The 21,796-nt window shown below is 37.3% G+C and overlaps 1 protein-coding gene across 2 annotated transcripts in view; it reads right to left on the bottom strand.

Moving 5' to 3' along the window:
* The window catches only part of pth1r (parathyroid hormone 1 receptor), a 47,924-nt gene that overhangs the window by 5,106 nt on the left and 21,022 nt on the right, over positions 1 to 21,796 (bottom strand). The window contains exons 2-6 of one of the 2 annotated variants that reach the window (XM_038717786.1): positions 17,067 to 17,169; positions 9,856 to 9,966; positions 9,485 to 9,606; positions 6,919 to 7,013; positions 4,962 to 5,148 (exon numbers count right to left, since the gene is read on the bottom strand). In XM_038717786.1, coding sequence (XP_038573714.1) covers positions 4,962 to 5,148; positions 6,919 to 7,013; positions 9,485 to 9,606; positions 9,856 to 9,966; positions 17,067 to 17,169 — 618 coding nt within the window. The remainder of the gene's footprint in view (positions 1 to 4,961; positions 5,149 to 6,918; positions 7,014 to 9,484; positions 9,607 to 9,855; positions 9,967 to 17,066; positions 17,170 to 21,796) is intronic. The other variant, XM_038717787.1, reaches the window with a different exon arrangement.

Genomic DNA, 21,796 nt, shown 5'->3' with positions numbered 1-21,796 from the left:
TTACTGAATGCATACTCCCTGATGTAACCTGAAATAAAACCCAGTCCATTCACTCAGACAGCTGCAGCTGATTCAAAATCCTGCTGCTAGACCAAGAAAGTGGGTCACGTCAGGTCCAGGTTTCAGATCTTTGCACTGGCTTCATGAGTGTCAACGAATTTTTTTGAAAATGCTACTGATTTAAAAGGCACTGGATGGTTTAGGGACAAAATACATCTTTGACATGCTGCTACATGATGAACCCTCTTCATGGTAATCTGGGACAAGTTTGCTTAATATTCCCAGCGTCAAGACTTAGCAGCAATTTGAGCTCTCCTTCAACTTATTTCTTTTAAAATAAGCCTTAAAACGTTTGCCACTGCCTTTTACTAAATGAAATTTGTCACCATTCATTCATCATCCTGTGTTTCTTTTAAATCTTGTCTTAATGCCTTTTATGTGCTAAAATGCATTTTGAATTGCCTTGATGTTAAAAGGTGTTGCCTTGCCCTACTAAAGGTCAGTAATGCTTTTTTTAATTAATTTTAAAAGAATGTGAACAGTCTGCAAAACCCCAGATAAGGTTAAATGCCAAAGTTTCTGAGGGTGGCTGTCGTCCACCACTTTGGTCCACACTGAAATATCTCAACAGCTATTTGATGGATTGCCATAAATGTTGTTCAGACATACATGGCCACCTCCGCTGACTTTTTCACAACATGAACAGCATGTGAAACATTTTCACATTTTTAGTTTAAATAGTCTAAACAGCTATTGAATGTACTGCATTTGCTACAGATGTTCAAGGTCCAAGGAGGACACATTTGAATTACTTTGTCGATCCTCAGATTTTTCCTCTAGCTCCATCATCAGGTAAAAATTAAATTTTGCCCAATTCATTACAAAATAATAAGGGAATGTTACCATGCTAACAGTATAAACTAATAGAGTAAATATGGCGGGTGTGATACGATAATAAGAGTGATTAAAATAAATTCTTAGTGATTTTACTCGATATCGTGAGAGCTTATTGATGACAGACCAGATGACGTTGCTTATTCAGCTTCCAAAAATGTGTTCTCCTTCTATTCTCTGCTGCTCTGCTCTCCTCTCCAACCACAATAATAAACCATGACTTGTCAAATAATCAAGATTAATATTCCATTAACTAGACCAGATATGTCAAATACGCCACTAATGTTTGAGGAAATTAATAAGTGAACCACCACCGTTGATTTTGAGTTTCCTCGATAGCTTCAGTGATGTTGATAGGTTTTCAATTTATTGAGTCCCCGTGACCCACAGGTGGTCATTTGAGTGGGTCCCAGGGAAATTAAGTGGGTTCCCATTAAAATGTATTTTCTGACAAATTGAAAGGGTGTTTAGGAATGGGTATCATTAGGATTTTATTGACACCACTGCTCTTATCAGTTCAGGTTCTTTATCAATACTCGTAATGGTTCTTTTTCATTACTAAAAGTGCTTTAAAAAATCTATTATTTAAAAAAAGAATACATTCAGAACAGGATTACAACTGAATAATTTAAATATAACTAAATGTTGTTTCAAGAGCAGCAACAGTAATGTGTATTGGAGCTAATCCTAGCTGACACTGGGTGAAAGGCAGGGCACACCCTGGGCAGGTTGCCAGTCCATCTCAGGGCACACAGACCCTGTTGTAATATGACAAACAAATTTACCTTCAAGGACAATAAATTATATTCGTTTCATGAACACGTTTTAGAAACAGCATATATACCTATACATGATTTCCCTCTATAAAAAAACACTGAATATATTTTCGAAATCTGAGCAGGAAAGCAGTCGCTCCCTGACTTTCAATTTCAGAAAGGCATTCCCATGCGTCCCCCCCATTTCCAAAACTTGTACTGACTTGCATGCCTTGATGTAAGCCATATTGATTTGAAATATCTTTACTGACTTGTATGATGTACATATGTTGTGTAGATCTGATTGTGTGAAAAAAAAAGATTGTTTTCGATTAAAATACAAAATTAATTGTTCTTTGCTTGTTCTCCTTTTTAATTTAAGTCATGTAAAAAGTCTGTTAAATTGAAACTTTTTATAATTAGTAGTAATAGTAGTGTAACTTTTTATTTTAAACTAATTTATGCAAGTAACCAGGTCAGGGAAGCGTTTTGGAAAGTGGTTGTGAATTAAAAAGATGGGAGATGCTTACATTCCTAGCGGGAGGCCGATATGGTGTTGACCCTGAACTAGTAAGACTTTCTCTTTGTACTCATTACCAGTCTTGTAATTGCCATTTCTATCTTTTCTCATCAGTTTGTATTCTAACAAGCATTGATGGGTTACAGCAGGGGATTTGACATGGCGCAGCTTTTTAATTGGAGTTTTATGCCTTTAACAGAGACAAAAACCATACCGACATGGGGCCAACCCAGAAATGGTAAAGACCCGCCGTGCTGCCTACTCAGAGCGGTTAAGTCAGACTGTATTTAATCCAATCGGTATAAAAAGTCACACAGTGGCAGACTGCAAGCTGAAATGGTTAAGGTTCAAAAACTAAAACAAGGGAAATACAAATATTATCATTATTGTTAATTATAGTCAAAAGCCAACATGTATTGTTGTTCTAAAAAGGGCACCAAACTTTGCAGGTTGAATGCTTTACGCCGTCATCCATTAATCTGACCTCACCACAATGATCATTCACCACGCTACAGTTCTTTTATTGGTACGTAATAATTGAATGGATCGTGTACTGCAGAATCATCCAATATCGATGTAATCCCTAGGGATACTGAGCTGCTTTTAAAATACTGTTAATAAATGTGAAGGCTACGGCAAGAGAAAAAAAAGAACTTAAGGTTATGTTTGCCTTTTATTTGTATTATATTCAAGTGCATCTAGAGCAGATATGAAGCGAGGCCATGCAGTGTAGTGAATGGACAAAGAATTTGCTTTTAGAATAGAAGAAAATGCCTTTGGCTCTCCTGACAGTCCAATCCTAAACCGTGTGTGAGAATCAGCCTACAGTATACTATAAATTCACACATTTTAAATGACATTTGTGCCTGTGTTGTTCACAGCCTGTTATTTTTCTCTGAGACAGTGTTTTGATTCTTTATTACCTACAATTAACTGGAAGCCCACGCTTTACTCTGAGCTTATTGTTTGAAAGTGTTATCACTTTGATTGTTAAACAAGTGAACTTGAAAGTAATTGAATGTTTTTAATTAATCATTTGCAGTTCAGAAATGATGTGACTTATCACAGTGTAACATAAAAAGTGAATGTTGACATGGATGGAACCGTCTATATGCTAACTATGTAATGATTGTTAAAACAATAAATATAGCCACCACAATATACAGTGAACTCAGAGATCAGGGCAGAGATTATTGGAAAACCATAGGTGTCACAGCAGCAAGTCGCAGCTTTGTGTGTGTTTTAATTGCTTTTGGGACCATGTGTATTTCCCCTGGGCCTTGCTGGCTTGTATTGGAGAGCAGTAAAAATCGGGAGACACATCACAAAAGTTATAAACTGAATTAAATCGAAAACTAAATAAATGAATTAATCTGTTAATAAACATCCAGGTTCAAAATGAGTAACCAAGAACTGCGCTTTTACTGTATGATATTAAAAGTAACATTCCTTCATTATAGATTATTTTTGAACAGAGTTTAATAATAATTCACTTAGTATTTTTGTGTGCTATTGGTTTGACAAGTCCCAGGAGCCCATAATGATTCAGTCAGCTATCGATTCTGCTCCAGTTAAAGACAACTTCCACACTGTATTGTCATGCAATGATTATTAGAAGCCAGTTCCTCTCAGTGCTCCTTTCTCTCCGTACTGATTACCAGTCTTGTAATTGTCATCTCTATCTTTTCTCATCAGTTTGTATTCTAACAAGCACTGATGGGCTTCAGCAGGGGTTTTGTCACGTGGCAGCACTTTTTCGCCTATAATAGAGACACAGGTCTGTGATTTGAATATTTTTGTTTCTATGAACATTCTGTATTTTTAAACACGTATAAATCTACTGATTATTGAGGTATTGCCAGTGAAGCTTTGTTGCAAACCATGTGCTGTGTAACTGCTGAGAACAGACCAGCTGCAATAGACATAAAAGATAGGTGTGTAGGAAGCAGACAGGTTGATCAAATTATCATGGATATGCAGTCAGTCAGCAAATGAAATGAAATGTGCAAATGTAAAGGGAATGATGAAAACCCAAACACTGTCCACACTTTTGTGAAATAACCTGGTTATGTGAGGTAATTTTCATCTAGCTTTAGACAACTTTACATTTTTATTGATATATTTACAGTACATTTAGAATACAGGCTTGATAATGTGCCCATTTTCATTAGTGCACCACGTCTTATTTGATACATGCACTACAGTCTACAGAATGCAAAAGCACAAACATCTGTGTACCGTCGTGGTGGCATATATGTCACCTACTTTAACAAAGCAGTTTTAATCCAATATAACCCAATTTGGAGAGCCAGAGGATAAAAGTGTCCACTAAATATATTGCACAAATTGTTTGTTTGCATGTTAAAGCATGCATGAAAAGGACCCAGTCTTCACCCATTTTTTAAACTTGACTCTGAAAGGGAAAGCCAAGTACTGGCCTAGTAAAAGCTTGGCATGGTGACAGACAGTACAGTTTATTTGCTCCAGCACTGGAAAAGCAGGTGAGACTTTACAAAATACCACTTCCTGTTTGGAAACAAAACGTCAAACGCCCAACTACACTACAAGTCAAATTATCTGCGCATTTAATGTAATCAAACAAGGATGATTCCTATTGTGATTTTATCACAATAGGAAATCACAATACATACATGCTGTTTGTCTTGCTTAATATTGCATTTAAATTGAAAATTCTTTTTGAAAAGAAGTTCATTGAGTGTTTTTCCTTCTCTTTGTATATTTTCATGTTGATCACACCTGTATGTGTGTTTTAGATGTGTTGGTGTACTCACAAACTGTGTTTTGTTGGCTGGCGGAGCCTCAGTGATGGACTTGAGGTCTTCCACTGTGACTCTTTCCATGTTCTCTAAGGCTGATCCAGAGTAGAGCACAACATCTTTCACAAAAATACTTATAGCTCTTAGCATGTAGGACACAAATAGATGCATGTGGATGTAGTTCCTTGTGCAGTGTAATCGTCTACAGAGAAAACAAAAACAGAGTGGCAAGGTCATTGAAAATTGTGTGTCTGTGTGTTTTGTGTGTGTGAGTATGTGTGGGCAGGCACACCTTCGCGTAAGTGTGTGTAAGTATTTTCACACAGACGAACAATACTCATCCTAATTAGAGCCAGCTGAATTCCACGCTGACTATAACACATTCTTGAGATTTAGGGGCTTCAAACACACAAATATTGAATTGCTCGGCTCAAAGCGAGCTGTAAAAACAAAATTGCAAGCATGTGTCGAGAAAAGCATGCAAATTTCTTTCCAGACAAGCACAAGTTTATCTGTCAAAGATTCTTACAAAACATCCTGTCTGTGCATCTGCGGAGTGGGCCTATGAGGTCAGGCACAAGTATTAGCATCAGGTTGCTGGATCAATGGCCCTAAAGGTTATGTATTTACAAACGCAAGCAAAGAAAGTTCATGATAATACTGAATATTCATTGGCATTTTAATAAATACCAAAAGCACTTGAACTTGAACTATTCTCAAGAAAAATCATAAAAAAAATACTGGATACTGAATTTAGCCCACTGCTATCCATTATTAACTGTGTATTTCTCTAAAGCCTTATTAACAAGCTTAAAATTTGATGAGCTACCCTTAAAGAACTATTGATTTCAGAGTGGTTTGCGAAAAAAAACTAATCTAGCGTACATTTCCCTGGTGAAAAATACTGAACACAACTGCTAATGTGAAATATCCCTTTGCTCTCCCTGGAAAACATTTATGAACTCTTCTGTCTAAAAGCCGACATGTTGAAGGGAAGAAGTGGCTGGAGTGCTCCGGAGCCAGAATGTCAGATGGGCCCCTGGGATAACTTATTAAACTCATTTGGTCCATAGATTTCCTGGTGCCAGTTGGGAGCATTCCTCAAACCTTCTGACTGCCTGCCTGTATGGTAAGTCACACTGGTAGGAACATTGGTAAACAGCGCCTTCACATTGATTCCTGATACTCCCCATGCTAAACAAAATAAGCAAATAATGACATTAATAAGCCATGAAAAACAAAAACAAAATCTGACTGCTGCTGCACAAAAAAAGGAATTTAAGCAGTGTTGCCACTAAGTCAAGAGAATCCAGATAAGGCTGCGTTTGTGACAAATCCTTTCATCTATTATATTGCTACAGTAGGAGAGGCAAAGCTGTTTAAATATAATAATTGAGTATTTTACTCAATAGTTTTTTGAAAACTTATTTTATCTTCTTTGTTTCAAGCCGGGGGGTACACTTACAGCTTAAGAACTATAATCTTTGTAAGCTTGGTGGAATTGCAAAATCAATATCCAAGCTTTGGTTGTTTATCACCGAAACCTGAAATCAGTATGAAAATAACAAAGAACCTAAATGTCAGACAATGAAGCATGCATTACTGAAAGCCTGGAGGCAGACTCCTCCTCAAAGGTAGACATATCAAAGTCTGTTAAAAGTCAAAGTAAAAGTCAAAGGTAATGTTTGACACAATTTGCGTGCTTCATGTTGTTGCCATGACACAATACTGAATTGCATGCTTCATTAAGTCATCATGAATTTAATATGCTCTGTGCTTCTCTGTATGTTTGCGACTGATAAAATATTTGCGACCGGCCTTGGCATGGTAATAAATTGTACCATCACACCATTAAACATTTAAACTCCCTGTTGTGATACCTTCCATAATTGCTATACCTCAATTTCGGACCCTGTATCTAAATCCCTCTCTTGGAAGCGTCACTGGAAAAAATCCAGTGACATCGACTCACCGGAAATATCCCAAGATGACGACAGCCACCATGAGTGATCCCAGAGAGATGGAGTATCCCACTGTGTAGATGAGATATAGACGGTGAAAGACCTCCTGTTGGAAGACGATCTTTTGTTAGAATTTCAATAGGGCAGCAAAATGAGAAAATGAGAGGACTACTGCATATCCTCCCAAATGTACTGTACGTTTGAGTTAGATTACTGCATTTTTGTGTAAAAACAAAAGCCTCAATTATCTTCTCTTTTTAGCCACCATATATACTGCAAGAAAACTGATAATTGAATTCCCATATTTACGTGAAGAAATGGCTAATAATATTATATTATCGGATAGCAGTCAGCACCAAACTTTGGACAAATCCATACTCATTATTTTTCTGTTCATAATAGCCTATATTTGCCATATACACGTCGCTCGTATGCTCATATACATTGGATAACAGCATGAATATATAGTTAGTATACACTATATCATGTTTTTCTCTAAATTGTTGGAAAAGCACATGTACTGGCAGGCTTTTATTCAGTTTTAGTGATGTTTGATTTACATATCTTTTTGTTAAATGTTACAAGACATGGTTACATGGATACTTAGGCTTCAGGGTTACTCTTTGTGTTTAGTAACATCCCATTATGTTCACATTTTAGCGGTCACATTACTTTAGGCAAGTGATTTCATTACAAAGAGCATGTTTTCACAAAGGGCAAAGTAAATACACATATTAAGAGGAAAGTTCACATTATATTGGCATGTTCCCCCCAAAAACGACAAAATGTGTTAACTTCATTGTGTGTGAAAATACATTGCTACTTGGTGACAGAAATGTCTCAAGCACACAGACGTTACTGATGGAAACAACATTTGACATGGGTGACAGAGCTTGGAAAGGCTGGGTGGGGCAGTTTGATCTTCCAGCAGTGAGCTGGCAGCCAGAGGACATTGTAAGGAGAGCCACTAACCAGACCCTCTGTGCGTCAACATGCTGAGGAGGCCAAGAGCCCAGTGTGACGTAACCAGATACTCCACTGCTGTTATCATTTAGCATCAGGATCCTGTGCCAAAAAAACGGGTGTCTAAGTTGTGCTGGTGGTCCGCAGTATGGAAGTTTTGCTGTGTGGGGCTTTCCTTCGTGCATATGTATTTGTCATTTACTGCTGAATCCGCTCCCTCAGGAGCCCATCAATATAAACATCTGAAGTCAGAAAGAAAATGAAGGGCTCCATGATAAGGTATACCCACATCCTCTACACCACATTCAAGCAGGGGAAAGTAAAATCTATGTGGGACAGCTGATATTTCTATCGTCTCATGGCAAAAATGTTATTACTAAAAAGCTTTCAGACTATAATTTAAAAAAAAATGCTGTTAAAAGCCTTGTCAGCATCATTACTGTGCATAATGCAATATTTCTTATACAAGAAAAACGTGTTCATATACTCACAGTAATGGTTGAGAAATGCTATTTTTCCATTTACAGCCAGGCTATAGCGGTTTTCCACTCTTACTATACCCAGTTGTCCTGTTCAATGCTAGTGTTATGTTCTGACATCCAACACTCACACAATGATGTAGAAAGAAACACTGCATGAGCAACTACGAACAGGGTCACATCTATCTCTGTCAGTCACATGGGGATCATGCTAGTGAAAGGCTGCTGCGCTTTTTCTACAAAACAATTTTCATAGCATGCACTGAGGAGCATACAGTGATGTTACAGTGGCAGTAGTGCACTTCCAACTTTATGGCCACAGTTTGTGGAAAGCTTTTCTGCTTCAATGAGACAATCCCCCCTGTGGCCATAAAGAAATGGCTATCTTAGTTTGGTGAAGAAGATCTTGACAAGCCTGCCCAGAACAAACCCCATTTTACACCTTGAGGACACCTGGGACGCGGTGGACCGCCGACTGTGAGCCAGGTCACAGTTACCTAAGCGATGTTCTTGTGGCTGAAGCAAATTCTTGCAGCCAGGTTTCAAAATCTTGGAAGATGTTCAACACTCACACATTAGTATAAAGTTTAGCGCATACAGCTTTAACACTTTAAATATGTGATACACAACTTAGCATACTGGTAGCCTCAAATGGAAGTGAGACACTCCTTCTTGTTTGATAAAATCATTATCAGGAAAGCAACATCAGTACACTGCAGAGTCCTTGGGTCTAAATGGCTCCTTATCACTTGTCTAGTTGCTGTGAAGGCAGCTTTGAGGTTTAGTCATGATTGGTGAGTTTTTTTAATTAAATCATTTCTGGGAAGTTTTGCAATTTGCAGTAATGTGACACTGTTTCAGTTTATGTTTGAACGGACATTTAGCTAATTGCATCCTCATATAATCACAAAGCAACCACATTTCCATCCATCCACATTACCCCCCCACCCCCCACCCACCCCCATGATCATCTCAACATTTCATTAATGGGCATGTCAAAAATGTGTTACACATTTGAAAGGGATTGTAATTGCAGGGTATAATACAAAATACATTTCACAACAGACATGCTCTTAATTATTCAGAACTGTAAGTGTGTCTATGAGTATGTAAATGGTGAAGCGATGTACCTCACCTTTTCATGGCTATGGTTGTAATGGTAGAGGAATTTTGCACATTCGCTATAATTGGCCCATGTCTTGTTGGTTGTGGCCTGCTCCCACGTTCCGTTGTTGTCACACCGACGGTATGCTAGTCCTAGACACCAAATAGAAAAGTATATTTTTAATTACAGATTTTGCCAGCGGTTTGCCACACAGTCAATTACTCATCCTCTACTTGTTTCTTACAAGATGCTGCATAATTGTATAAATTGCAAACAAGGTTTCAGAGAGAGCCCAGTTATGATTGTCAGTGTGCAGAAGCACCCGTAGCCTGGTGCTCTTTCACCAACTGAAATTAAACTCCTGGGTTTCAACTGCTGACTTTATCCAGGACCAGTCTTACCTTTATGGTTGAAGTCATAGATATAGTCTGGACAGGAGGTGGATACAAGCTTTCCCGGAGGCCCTTCAGGCCAACAAACAATACCGTCCCATTCTGGTGAGCAGAAACCATCTGTGGAGACAAAAAGCAGTGCTGACTTTTAAAAATAGAGACACAGAGTGCTGTCCTCCCTTGGTCCCAACATTACATTTCCAAGAGTAGCAATACTGTATGTTTTCAAGGATTCAGTTGTCCTTTAAAAAGTAGGTCAGATACACGAACTTTATACAGTATGTAAATTAGCACTGTAGAGCAGCTGTGCAATTAGTGGTACGCCTGTACTGTAAATTAGACCTTTTTTGTTTTCTTGAATGAAAACAGGGGTCATCCAAAGGATACCCCCACCCCCCATCTTTTGTAATATAATTAAAACCCATAATCATGGAATTCCCAGGATGCAGATAACAAGCTGTCCACTGAATCTAGTGTGTTCATTAAAGCGTGTTTGTTAGCTTATTAGCAGATTTCCATAACTGGTTTCAGAATGGATATCATTAAGAGGAATTCCTGCAACACTGGCTGAATTGTTGTATCCTTAGCCTATTTTGGGGAAAAAAGTGCTATTTTTTATATATATATATATCTATATATATTTATATTTAACTCTATGTACAATAAGGTTGTGTTTTTTTACCTGCATCAAATACATCTTAATTTGGGATGCAACTAACAATTGTCAATTTCATTATTGATTTTTCTATTTTTTTCCAAGTAATCAGTTAATTGCTTGGTCTATGAAATTTCATAACAGCTGACAATTCTTAAAATGTCTTGTTATGTCAGACCAACAGTCCAAAACCTGAGATATTCAATTAGAAATTATATCACACAGAATAATCTCAAATATTTACATCTGAGAAGCTGCAAACTTATATTTACCATTTTTGCTTGGTTAAACCATAACATTTGGTCAATTACCAAAATTGTTGCCAATTATTTTTCTATTGATTAATGAATCGATTTATCAACTAATCATTTCAGCTTTCATCTTAATTGTCGGGAAACCCTGGTGGTGATCTTTTGTCTTCTCTCTACTGTCACTATCTAATAAAAATAAAAATATTATTAACAAATAAACTTAATTGATATTAATTATCTTATCATATCTTCTAGAATTTCTTTTGTCATCCTTGCATTTTTAATGAATAAACATAACCAGGCAAAGCAATAAAAACTATTATAACATATCCTGTATATACATTTTTGTTTCAATTCCAGGACTGGCTGATCAAATAAAACTTTCAATTAAAGTTTTTAGATTGTGGTGAGAAACATGTAGCATGTAAAAAGAACTTCTCAGTATTTTTCTCACTTTCTTCAGACTCCTTCAAGATTGCTGATGGAGCGCTTTTCCTGAAGATCACAAAAAAACATCTATACTTCATTCAGACAATGAGCTGCAGGTTCAAAGGCAAAAAATGCCATTTTCAAGCGTAGAGCCCCTTAATTGTCAGCTAAACCATGGACCTCAGCCCTCTGATAGTGGGAGCAAAGTCCCTTTCCCCACAGATTCCTGGCAAAAGCCTCCCTTATGGCTTGGCATTTATGTTGTATTATTGAAAACATCTGCCCCACTTTGACCACTAATAAGTAGCTAAGGATAAAACTAAAACTATCCTCTCTTTGCAGTAGATCCATTATTTTCTCATTCCTGTAATCAAACTTACAAAGAAACATCTGAAGCAATGACGACATGCTTTTTATTTGCCTGTCACTTGAAGCACAAAATTAAAGAGCAGACTGAGTGGAGCAGACTGATTCCTGCAGACCTCTGGTGGGAGAAAAACAGCATTTAGTATTGAAAATCACACCACACATCCTGGAAGTAAAACTAGAATTGCTGTTCACTTTTGCAATAGGTTTTATTACCATAGGACCACCTACTAACAGGCTTAAATTAAACACTGAACACAAGCACATATATAATTTCCCATATGTTTCTTGACCACGATTTAAATATAAATGTGACTATGGGGGGACTTTGGTATTAGTGATGTCACTTTTTTAATAAGGTTTTATTTCCCCCAAACTCATTTGATTCTGACCTGCAGATGTAAAAACACATATTGCATATTCTCATGATGCACGCAACCTTTTTATAATGATTGCTGATGTTATTCTACACCCAGACCACAAGCTTGAAGGCTGAGCTATTTTCACACTGCAAGGTCTGGGGCATTGAACCCACATCCCTCCACTGTAGTCTCCAGGCAAACCTCAGTGTTTCCCTCAATGAAAACCTTGTCTTAGTCACGTAATGGAGACTTTTGTGTATTTAAACACAAATGAGAAATAAAAACAAATAAATACAAGGTTCAAATACATCCTAAAACGACATTTTCGCCTCACACAGTGACCTAATCCTTTTCTCAGTGAACCTAGAATTGCACGATCAATTCATTACTCAGTCAGAAAAAATCCTACATTTTACACAAGCATTTTAAAATAGTCATCACTCCACATCTCCTATAATAGCTCAGAAAACCACAAGTTTACAGTGCCAGAAAAAAACTCTGAGGGTGGTCAGGCAGGACACAGGCAAGATGAATACAGATTTAAAGCCAAAGTCCTCAAAAATGCACGCTAGCTGCTATTCTCTGACTTTACCTCAACCCACACATTCAAAGTCACACCACAATACAGGAATAAAAAAAGGACAATGTTTTAAAAAAATGACATGACTGAATTCTGTCCAAATCCTAATGATCACTTCAAGGAAAACGCTTACATGGGTCACCAGAAAGCACGGTAATTGTAATGCTTTCCTTGAACTTTATCTGAAATCTCGACAGTCTCCTAAATTTTACTCAGCATCACAGACAAACCACAACCCAGATTTTAAATGATTTCCACATTACATAACTGCAAACAAACAACCAGATGAGACACTTGAGTTCAAATCAAGTTCAATGAATTGAAGTCAAAGCAATTCATGTGCCATTAAGTAAACAAAATCTGAAATCAAGCATGTTTAATGAGCACATACGTGCTTATCCATGCGTACAACCACACCAGGGATTTTTTACTTTTCTTTATTAAGGTAATATGTTTATATTAATTCTGCCAACTGTTATGTGATTGAACACATATGCGCAATCTTCCAAAAGAGGTCAGAAAACAGCCATCACATGCAGGAGTCACATCACCATCATCAGGTATGCAGGTCAGCTCTCATGTGCTGATGTACCCCCAAAACACCACCTCAAGGCGTTTACAGAATCCCAGTCAGACATTCCTAACGGTCTTGTTAAGAGTCCAGATTCAGTATCAACGTCCTCCCAAATGTACAGGCAGAAAAATATGCCCATGAAAGAGTATAGTGCACTGCATAAGACCGCAGCTAACTATTATTTATATTATACAATAATTGTTTAGCCTACAAAAATGTTAATAATACAGAGAATTGTTTTATCCACCCAGCAGTTCGAACTACCATCCATCCATCCATCGTAAACCGCTAATCCTGCGTACAGAGTCACGGGGGGCTGGAGCCAATCCCATGCAAATTCCACACAGAAAGGCTGGGGCAACCGGGGTTTGAACCCATAACCTTCTTGCTGTGAGGTAACAGTGCTAACCACCGCCCAAGTTCAAGATACCAATTTATTAAATTTTATAAAACTTTTTCATCATGTGAAACAAACAGTACTCACATTTGAGAAGCCGGAAAAAAAGAGAATATTTGGCACTTTTCCTTGATAAAAGACTTAACCAGTCACTAAAATCACCTGACTAATTGTTTCTACACTGCATGGAGAAAATGTAGCTATTACACTGACTCACATCAACAATTAAAGGAATAGTTCATAATTTTGGAAAACCACGCTGTACAGCAAACATGAAGCTGCCAGCAGCAGATGGTTAGCTTAGCATAGCACAAATACAATGTGTCATTTGCATGCTTCTTTCTACAAAAGGTTTAGCACATAAGCACATTTAAGCACATTTCCCAAAATGCCAAACTATTCCTTTAAGTAATTATAAAATGTGACATATGTGCCACTCATCTAAGTTTGGCCAAGACTGCATGAAATTTCTCACTTGGTTTCATGCAGCAATATTTTTAAATTCTGACATTCAAATTAAATCTACAAACATTATGTAAATGAAAAGAGAGCTGCAAATGTGCTTGGTGGTGGCACCAGGCTTGCCAGTCACTACAACATGTCAGGATGGATTAGGCATGATGGTGGTCAGATGAACAGCACAACCTCATCTGAGAGAGGCCTAATGTTTGACTGCTCTGCATTAGCATCTATGGCCGTCTTGGTAAATGCGCTTTGAGAAAAAGCACAACGTTGTTATATAAACCCTGGACATCTTATGCAAGCTGCTGTTTGGCGCCTGCAGTTCTCAATAGTAGCAATTCTGTCATATTTTTTCAAATCCAATTTTGAGATCTGTGGACATTTATCAAAACCATGAAAAGTTGGAAAATACCACATGGGGCAATGTAACTAACTAGTGGGAACGGTCAACAAAAGCTTTTGTCCTCTTACCCTGGAAGTAAACATTTTTAATTATGTGTTTCATTTACAAGGGGTATCGTTTGGAGGGTCGAAGAACTCGATGTGACCACAAGGCACTGGAGTTAATGAGAAAATAATACGATTGGTTTGGCTGTGGAATCTAAAATCCTCCTCTGAACAATCAACTGGGAAAATGACAGTAACCACAATGGGATACAGTAGAAGCTGGGGTCTGCTGGAAAATGGTGCTCTTCAGACACCCATAAATACACAAATACACCCCAGGATCAGCTTCGCCTTCAATCCCAGCCGTTGGAAAGCCACAGGGAGGACTGAGGAAACAGAACAGCATTTTATAATGTAACCATCAAACTACAGTACACATTCAACTGCCTGGCTACTGCTCCAAAAAAGGTATTTGATTTGAACCTATCAGCAAAAAGTAGGTAACAGTCTCCAAAATCTGTATCTATCTTGAAGTTTTTTAATGAAGCATCAAGGTGGTTCTCGTAAAGCGCAGGAGTGTGCTACATCAGCTGATTAGTATAAGCTCTTATAATCAACAATCACATTCAAGCAAGTCACCAATCACGTTCAATCAAGACAACAACGCAGTCTTTGCAGTCTGACTCCCTCTCACTTTCACTCTTGTGATCATCATGGTTCTGTTGTTTACTTACACAGTTCCTAGAATAACTTTACTTTTTCTGTTGATTTCTTCAGTCCAGATTTTTCCTGATACTCCTCCTACGTCTGATGGCATCCCCTGCCTTGCACATTATGTGTATTTCAAATCTGTGTAGCCCCTGGGGGATTTATTACTCTCTCCATCGAACCTCTCGCTCCAGCTGTAAGTCATTGGGGAGCTCCCACAATAGCTAAGCTTATTCTGACAAATAAAACCATTCTGCTGTGATACATGGCTCGGCCTACTATAAACACAAGTGTCTCTGACAGAAATCTTTTAAAAGCAACTTGTTGCACGTAGTGGAAAATCACACTATTAGAAACCTAATCAAGACTAATGAAGTGGGTCATTACCATCACGAGTCACACATCCTACATAATTAGTTTCCTTTACTGTTGCTCAAGTAGGCATTTTTGTCAATATACACAAACTATGATGGACATGTTTATCGATTTAGTCTGATATCTATTTACCACACTCATGTAATTGCTATGCTATGACAGAAATCAAGATCCAGTTAAAGAAGAAAAGCTACCAGCACTTGAGAGATTACGGATGTCCTTGCAAAAAAAATCAGATCAGTGGCAAAAAAGACATCCCACAATAGTCATTCTTGCTATCCTCAGCAGCGTTGCTACAATCGGTCCACTACTTTGGTCTTGACTGAAATATCTTAACAATTATTACATGGTTTGCCATGACATTCATAGAACCTTGAGGATGAATCCTACTGATTTTAGTGGTCCTCTGACTTTCCCACTAGCGCCATCATGAGGTTGATGTGTTAAGATTTTGGGCCCTACTTAAACTATCTAAGTGCACTGCTTAAAGCGCATGGCACAGTTGTGTTTAGGTTGTGTCCAAATCCAATTTTGCTAGGTTAATGGTTGAAAAAATAGTTCAAAGGGGTTGTACTTTGTCTGTGAATTAGTCATTGGTGTGTTTTGGGCTTAACATGCAATTAACCAATGTCATCTCCCATTTTCTTGTCATCTCGCTTTACTACTATTACTATTTAAATGGTGCAGGAATGGCACATTAAAAACTAAAACTAAAACTTAAAAACTGTAATAATATACAAATAAATTAAAAAGTATGATGCAGACTTGCAGAGAGAGAGAGAGCTTATGTGGACGAGCAAAAATGTGTGAGTATGGACTTAAGTGCCGACATGACATAAAAACTTTGTTTGATCATGAAGCCTAATGTTACTTTACAGTTCTGTTCTTTATATGTGAAGTGCATGAATTACACTGTGGACTGGAGTGCCTTTTAAAAGTGACAGACAGATGGATCCATGTTATATTATACTCCTTTTGTCTATGAAACATCTGTATCCTCAGTGCGCTGCATTATTACAAACTAAGATGAACTGGTCATGGGTCACATTTCTCTCTTCCTGGTGATTTTTTATTGTGTTTTGTATTGATGTATGAGTGCATTCTTTAACGATTTACTTTAATGATTAGAAAGGCTGCTGTCAGTGCATCCTGACTTGTCTTGTCTGCGTGTCGGGAGATTTAAATAATCAATGAAGTTATGCTCCTCATGCGTAAATGTGCACAGCATCTTTCTTAATGGGGAGATGAAGTGAATGGGTGTTACACCCGGCGCACAGCCAACTACTGACTGGACTGTTGTGAAATTTGGCACACACATTCCTATCCCCCTCAAGATTAATTGTAATAAATTTGGGGATCCCCTGACTCTTCCTCTAGTGCCAACCATTAAGGTCAATGGTTTTAGCAATTTGTCAAATACTTTGGTTTATGACCAAATACCGGCAAAACTACTGACATTCCCATCAGCCTCAGCTGTACTGTGTTCAGGGCTTATTAACAAATGTTAGCAAAGTTGTTTAACATGGTAAAAATTATACCTGCTAAATCAGCATGTTAACATTGTCAGTGTGAACATGTTAGCATGCTGATATTAGCGTTTAGTTCAAAGCACTGCTTTGCCTAACACCTAGCATGGCTGTAGTAGTAGACTCTTATTCTTGTTTCTTTACTCACCAGGAATCTTGTGCTTTGACTTGATATATCCTTCACATTTCCGTTTGGCTCTGAACAACAGGCCTATCTGTTCCTCTTTAGTCAGTACATCATCTGCATAAACCTGCAAAAAAAGACAATGACATGGCGTTAATAGGGGAAATTTTTAAGTGTAAATGGCAGCGATGTGCAAAATGCATGTTATAAACCCAAATCAATAAACAACATCATAAAGCAGTATTCCATTTTTGATCCATCTGAAGAAGACAGTGTGGTTCCATCTGGATCTAAAGCAAAGGTTCTGGCTTTACTCATGCAGTGCGAATTAGCATTAAGTTGGCTCTCAGTTTGCAAAATATGAATCATGAATATGAATCAACAGTGAAATATTTTCAGGCAGAAGTACTGAATCCACATTGATGCCTGACAGTGAAACCAAATTGTTATGTTTAATGTTGGATAAATGTCAGCTTTTCAATCATGACTGACACTGAATCAACACTGATTCACCCATTATATGAAAGGGTGCCTGGAATTGAATTTCAGTTTATTTTAATATATTGAAACAATATTACAGTAAATAACTACAAGAAACCAGACCTTTTCATGACATCATGTGTACATGATATTGTTCTCTACATATATAATAATAAATTATAAGAAAACTTTACTAAACGAAAAAAATTAACTGGCTAACTCATAAACATTTCCAAAAAGTAAGTTATAGGATCAATTACTAAATGTGGGATATTTATAATTCTACTCTTATATCCCAAATATATTAAGAGAAATAATTTACACGTATATATACAAATAGAAGACACAGCATACCTTGCAAACAAAACACTGAGTGAAATACTTGGAGAACATAGAAGAAGAAGACAGATTTTATTTGTATTTTTTTTTACATTGTTAAAACCTTTATGGCCAGAACCGTTCTGCTAGTATTCAAAACAGGAAATAGTCATTTGCAAACAAAACATGCTTAGAGATCAGGTAACAGGTGGTTCCAACTTTGTGCAGCTGGAGAAAAGCAAGTGTGGACACCGAAAGTCGGACACAATTTCTAACTTTCTAACTCATGAACTCAGACGCACCTATTGTCAAAGTCTGACAAGTCTGACTGATTGAATTGCAGATACTATTAAGATGAATCCTGAAAATGAACCAGCAGAAAGTTTACCTTTAAGCAAAAATATGACTTTAAAATGCTGATGAGTCTTTTATGTTCTTTTGATATCCATGACATCCATTCGGATCCCTTAGGTCAGCATGTAAGTTTAAAAGTTTGAGCACAACCAGCAAAGGTGACATTTAATAGCTAAATGAAAATGTTTAACTTTTTTTTAAAGTTTGCTGTTAACCTAGCAAACATATCTGTTTTCACCAAATTGCTCAGCAGAAAAGAGGCTGTTTTTAACCTTACATTATTTGGTTGTAATTGCACGAGAAGCCAGGTATATGCTGGCTTCAGTGAGACTGAAAATGAGACCCTTTGTCAACATAAGACAGTAATGGATAACATAAGCCTAACGCTAGCTAGCTTTACAGAGTAAACTAGCCTAGCTTTACAACTATAACAATCAATCAACCTAAATAATAATGCACCTATTATTTGACCTGGCATTTTCCTTAGTTAAAATTTTTAAACTTACCTTGGTGAGAGATGAAGAAAACGTTGGAGTTAACGTAGTTGAATATAGCATTTTTTAATTTACCATTTCCCTTCAAAAACAACTTTCAGATTTCTTCATCACATATAAATTATTTTGTATTCTTTTTAATTTTAGACCAAACAAGTTGCATGCATCACAAAGAAGAAAATGCTTTATTGAAAAGACATGTGTCCCACACCCACCTAAAATTACTGCTCTCAAGTCCTCATTTAATTTAAAATATATATATACAGGAAAGGTGGCAGTAGGCACATTGAGACAATGTCGATTAAATGTTTCTACTTCAATGTTGAAACAATAGACTGTATATGAAGATGGATGACATGACTGCATGACAAAACATCTTGATCGGCCCCTGGTGGCTGGCTGCTGTCGATCATAAACCCTGCCCCCTCCATATTAGCGGATGGAACATGGGCCAAATAAAAAAATCATGTATAATAAAAGTTTTAAGTGTTCATTTTTCTGGTAGGTTTGATATTAATTAGTTATTTCATGCTATAAAACGGGGGTTTCACGTCACAACTGACCTGCTTGAGATTGAGTCCGCCAGGTGTATGGGCAATACCGCGGCTACAACCTTGATCACTTCTATGCCGACTCTGGCACTGCTGGCTTGACGTCACTAGTGCAAGATGGCAGTGCACATATCTGGGATATTTTGGCGTCATTTTTGTATTAGATTAGATTAGACTTTATTGTCCAGCTTAGTGGAAATTTGTCTTTGACTTCTCCGAAGCATAGAAATATAACCATGACACCACAGTTATCGTGTGTGGGAGGAACTGGATAAGTGTCATCCATCTTTAGTCCATTGCTGAAACCATGACCCAAATACAACGTCAATTTAATGGCAGTTTTGTAACATTTAAACTGACTGCTGCTGCTTTTTGACCATATCTCAATGTTGAATTAACAACTTTTGCTATCTCCAGACATGATTTTCTCTTCACAGTTGGTTCACAACCCTCTAACCACTGCTCTTAGCACCCCTGGTCTTAGTGCTGCGGACAGCACTAAATCCCTAGGTGAAATTTTCCTCAAAATGTACACTACTAAATCTCTTGGTGAAATGTTTCTCAAAATGTACACTACTGACATTTTCTTAAATGGAATATGAGTGAAAGCAACAGTGTGGCATGAATGTTAGACAGCCTGTTCTGTATCTGGTAGGTCAGATTAGATCGTACTTTAACTGCAACAGTCTACCCATCAAAGTGTTCATGAGCAAAGCGGTAAATTTATTTCTGTTGTAACAGTCATGAAGCTAAAAAAGGTTGTACTGTGTTTTTCCTTGACTAAACAGTGTCAGTTTCACTTGGTGTTTATAGCCCCAGTTTATATTCCTGTGGTTTTATCCACTATATGATCACTAATCTGGCATGACAAAGTTATAACATGGACAAAAACAACATTTTATTTCCCAACATTTTCTTATACCATATATTTTCTTAGCTTTTGAACATTGTGTTTGAGAGTGGGTTGGTACCTCAGGTGTGGTTTTCCAGTCAAGGAAACATTTTCCATTCTAATAGGTCACACTGACTGGCTCGCTGTTTTCCTGTGGATCACTTTTGAGCAATGACAAATGTGACTGTATTGAAAATGACCACATTTATTTTTAACAGAGCATGACAAGAAAAGTGGAAATGAAAACGCAGAAATTAAAGCCCAGTGCTAAAACTAAAGCATACATCAGCGCACACAGCACCAGGATTTTCTACGGTCTCATATAGGGTTTTTCATAGTGCTTTGAACCATACTGCAACAAAATGCAATATGTATCCACACAATGAAAGACAAACTAACATGTATGCCATACAGTGCCTGGAGGTACAGCAAAAAAAAACTTCTTGTCTTGTTTTTTTGGTTCAGTGATGCAGAGCAAACAGCGCAAATTAAAGACAGACATTTGCTCAGAGCAGCTGACTCCCTCGCTGCAGTTGCATTTGTCACTTTCAGACACAAATTACATGTCTGGATGTAAAGAAATCAAATTCTGCTCTAACTTATATCAGAACAAGAGGTGGGAAGGTTTACGTAGTGATGGAAAATCTATTTGCCAAGAGGCAACAACACACAGAGAAGTAAGAAATGAAAAGAGACAGAGAGAGTGAAGAGGTTAAATGCATATACCGATGCAAATAATTAAACAAAATGCATTACTTCCATTTTCAGGTCTACTTAAAGTTAAAAAGTTAATAAATGACACAAATTAAAATGCGAGATTGAACCATAGCCTCTGCTCCAGCTTATAAAAAGCAAAGGCAGTGTGGCGATTTTCTTAGGATATTCTTATTATGAGACAATGATTATTGTCTGTCCAGTCTGTCCAGAATTTGATGCCACTGATTTGTTCATGTCCCCCTTTTAAATGAGATTTTAATGGCCTTGATTAATTTTTTACTTACTAGAGACAAACTAGCATTTGAGAGTAACAATAAACTGAGTATTATTTTGAAAAAGCAGATGATTGCATACTAATATTTGTGGCATCTAATGAATTGAATCCTACAGTACATAATAATTAGAACAGACTTTAATATTTAGTGGAGTAAAAAGTACAATATGTCTCCCTGAAATGCAATAAAGCAGTAAAAAATAGAAATATTCAAGTATATTACAAGTACTTTACATTTGTAGTTACAATAAGTACAGTGCTTGAGTAAATGTACTTAGTAGTCATACAGTTACTGTTGTAGAAGTACTGCATGCTAAGCAGTAAATTGTTCTGCTGCAAATGACATGAGAACCAACTACTGCAGTAAAGCAAAGTTTTTATATCTTCCATACTTTTTAAGCCCTCTTTGGTGCCTGTTTATAATCTGAAATAATCAGCTATGGAACTTCTAAATCTGCATGCTGAGAGAAGGAGTTATTTGGGAACAAAGACGTGCATACATTGTCTCTGATGCTTAAAATGAAACTGTAAATACCAAGCCAGCGTGGATCTGGTGCACACAAAACCATAATACCTCAATCCATCAATATTTTCACTACTTTCAGCCCTGAAATAAGGATGTCCAGTCTGAGCGCTGAATAAGGTTACAGAATGAAGACATTTATGGCTTTGCA

Source organism: Micropterus salmoides, unplaced genomic scaffold, assembly GCF_014851395.1.
Source record: "Micropterus salmoides isolate LMB-PRFRI ecotype aquatic unplaced genomic scaffold, ASM1485139v1 Ms_hic_scaffold_14, whole genome shotgun sequence".
Lineage (NCBI taxonomy): Eukaryota > Metazoa > Chordata > Actinopteri > Centrarchiformes > Centrarchidae > Micropterus > Micropterus salmoides.
The sequence above is the reverse complement of the archived record's forward strand: the minus strand, read 5'-3'. Positions and strand labels throughout refer to the sequence as shown.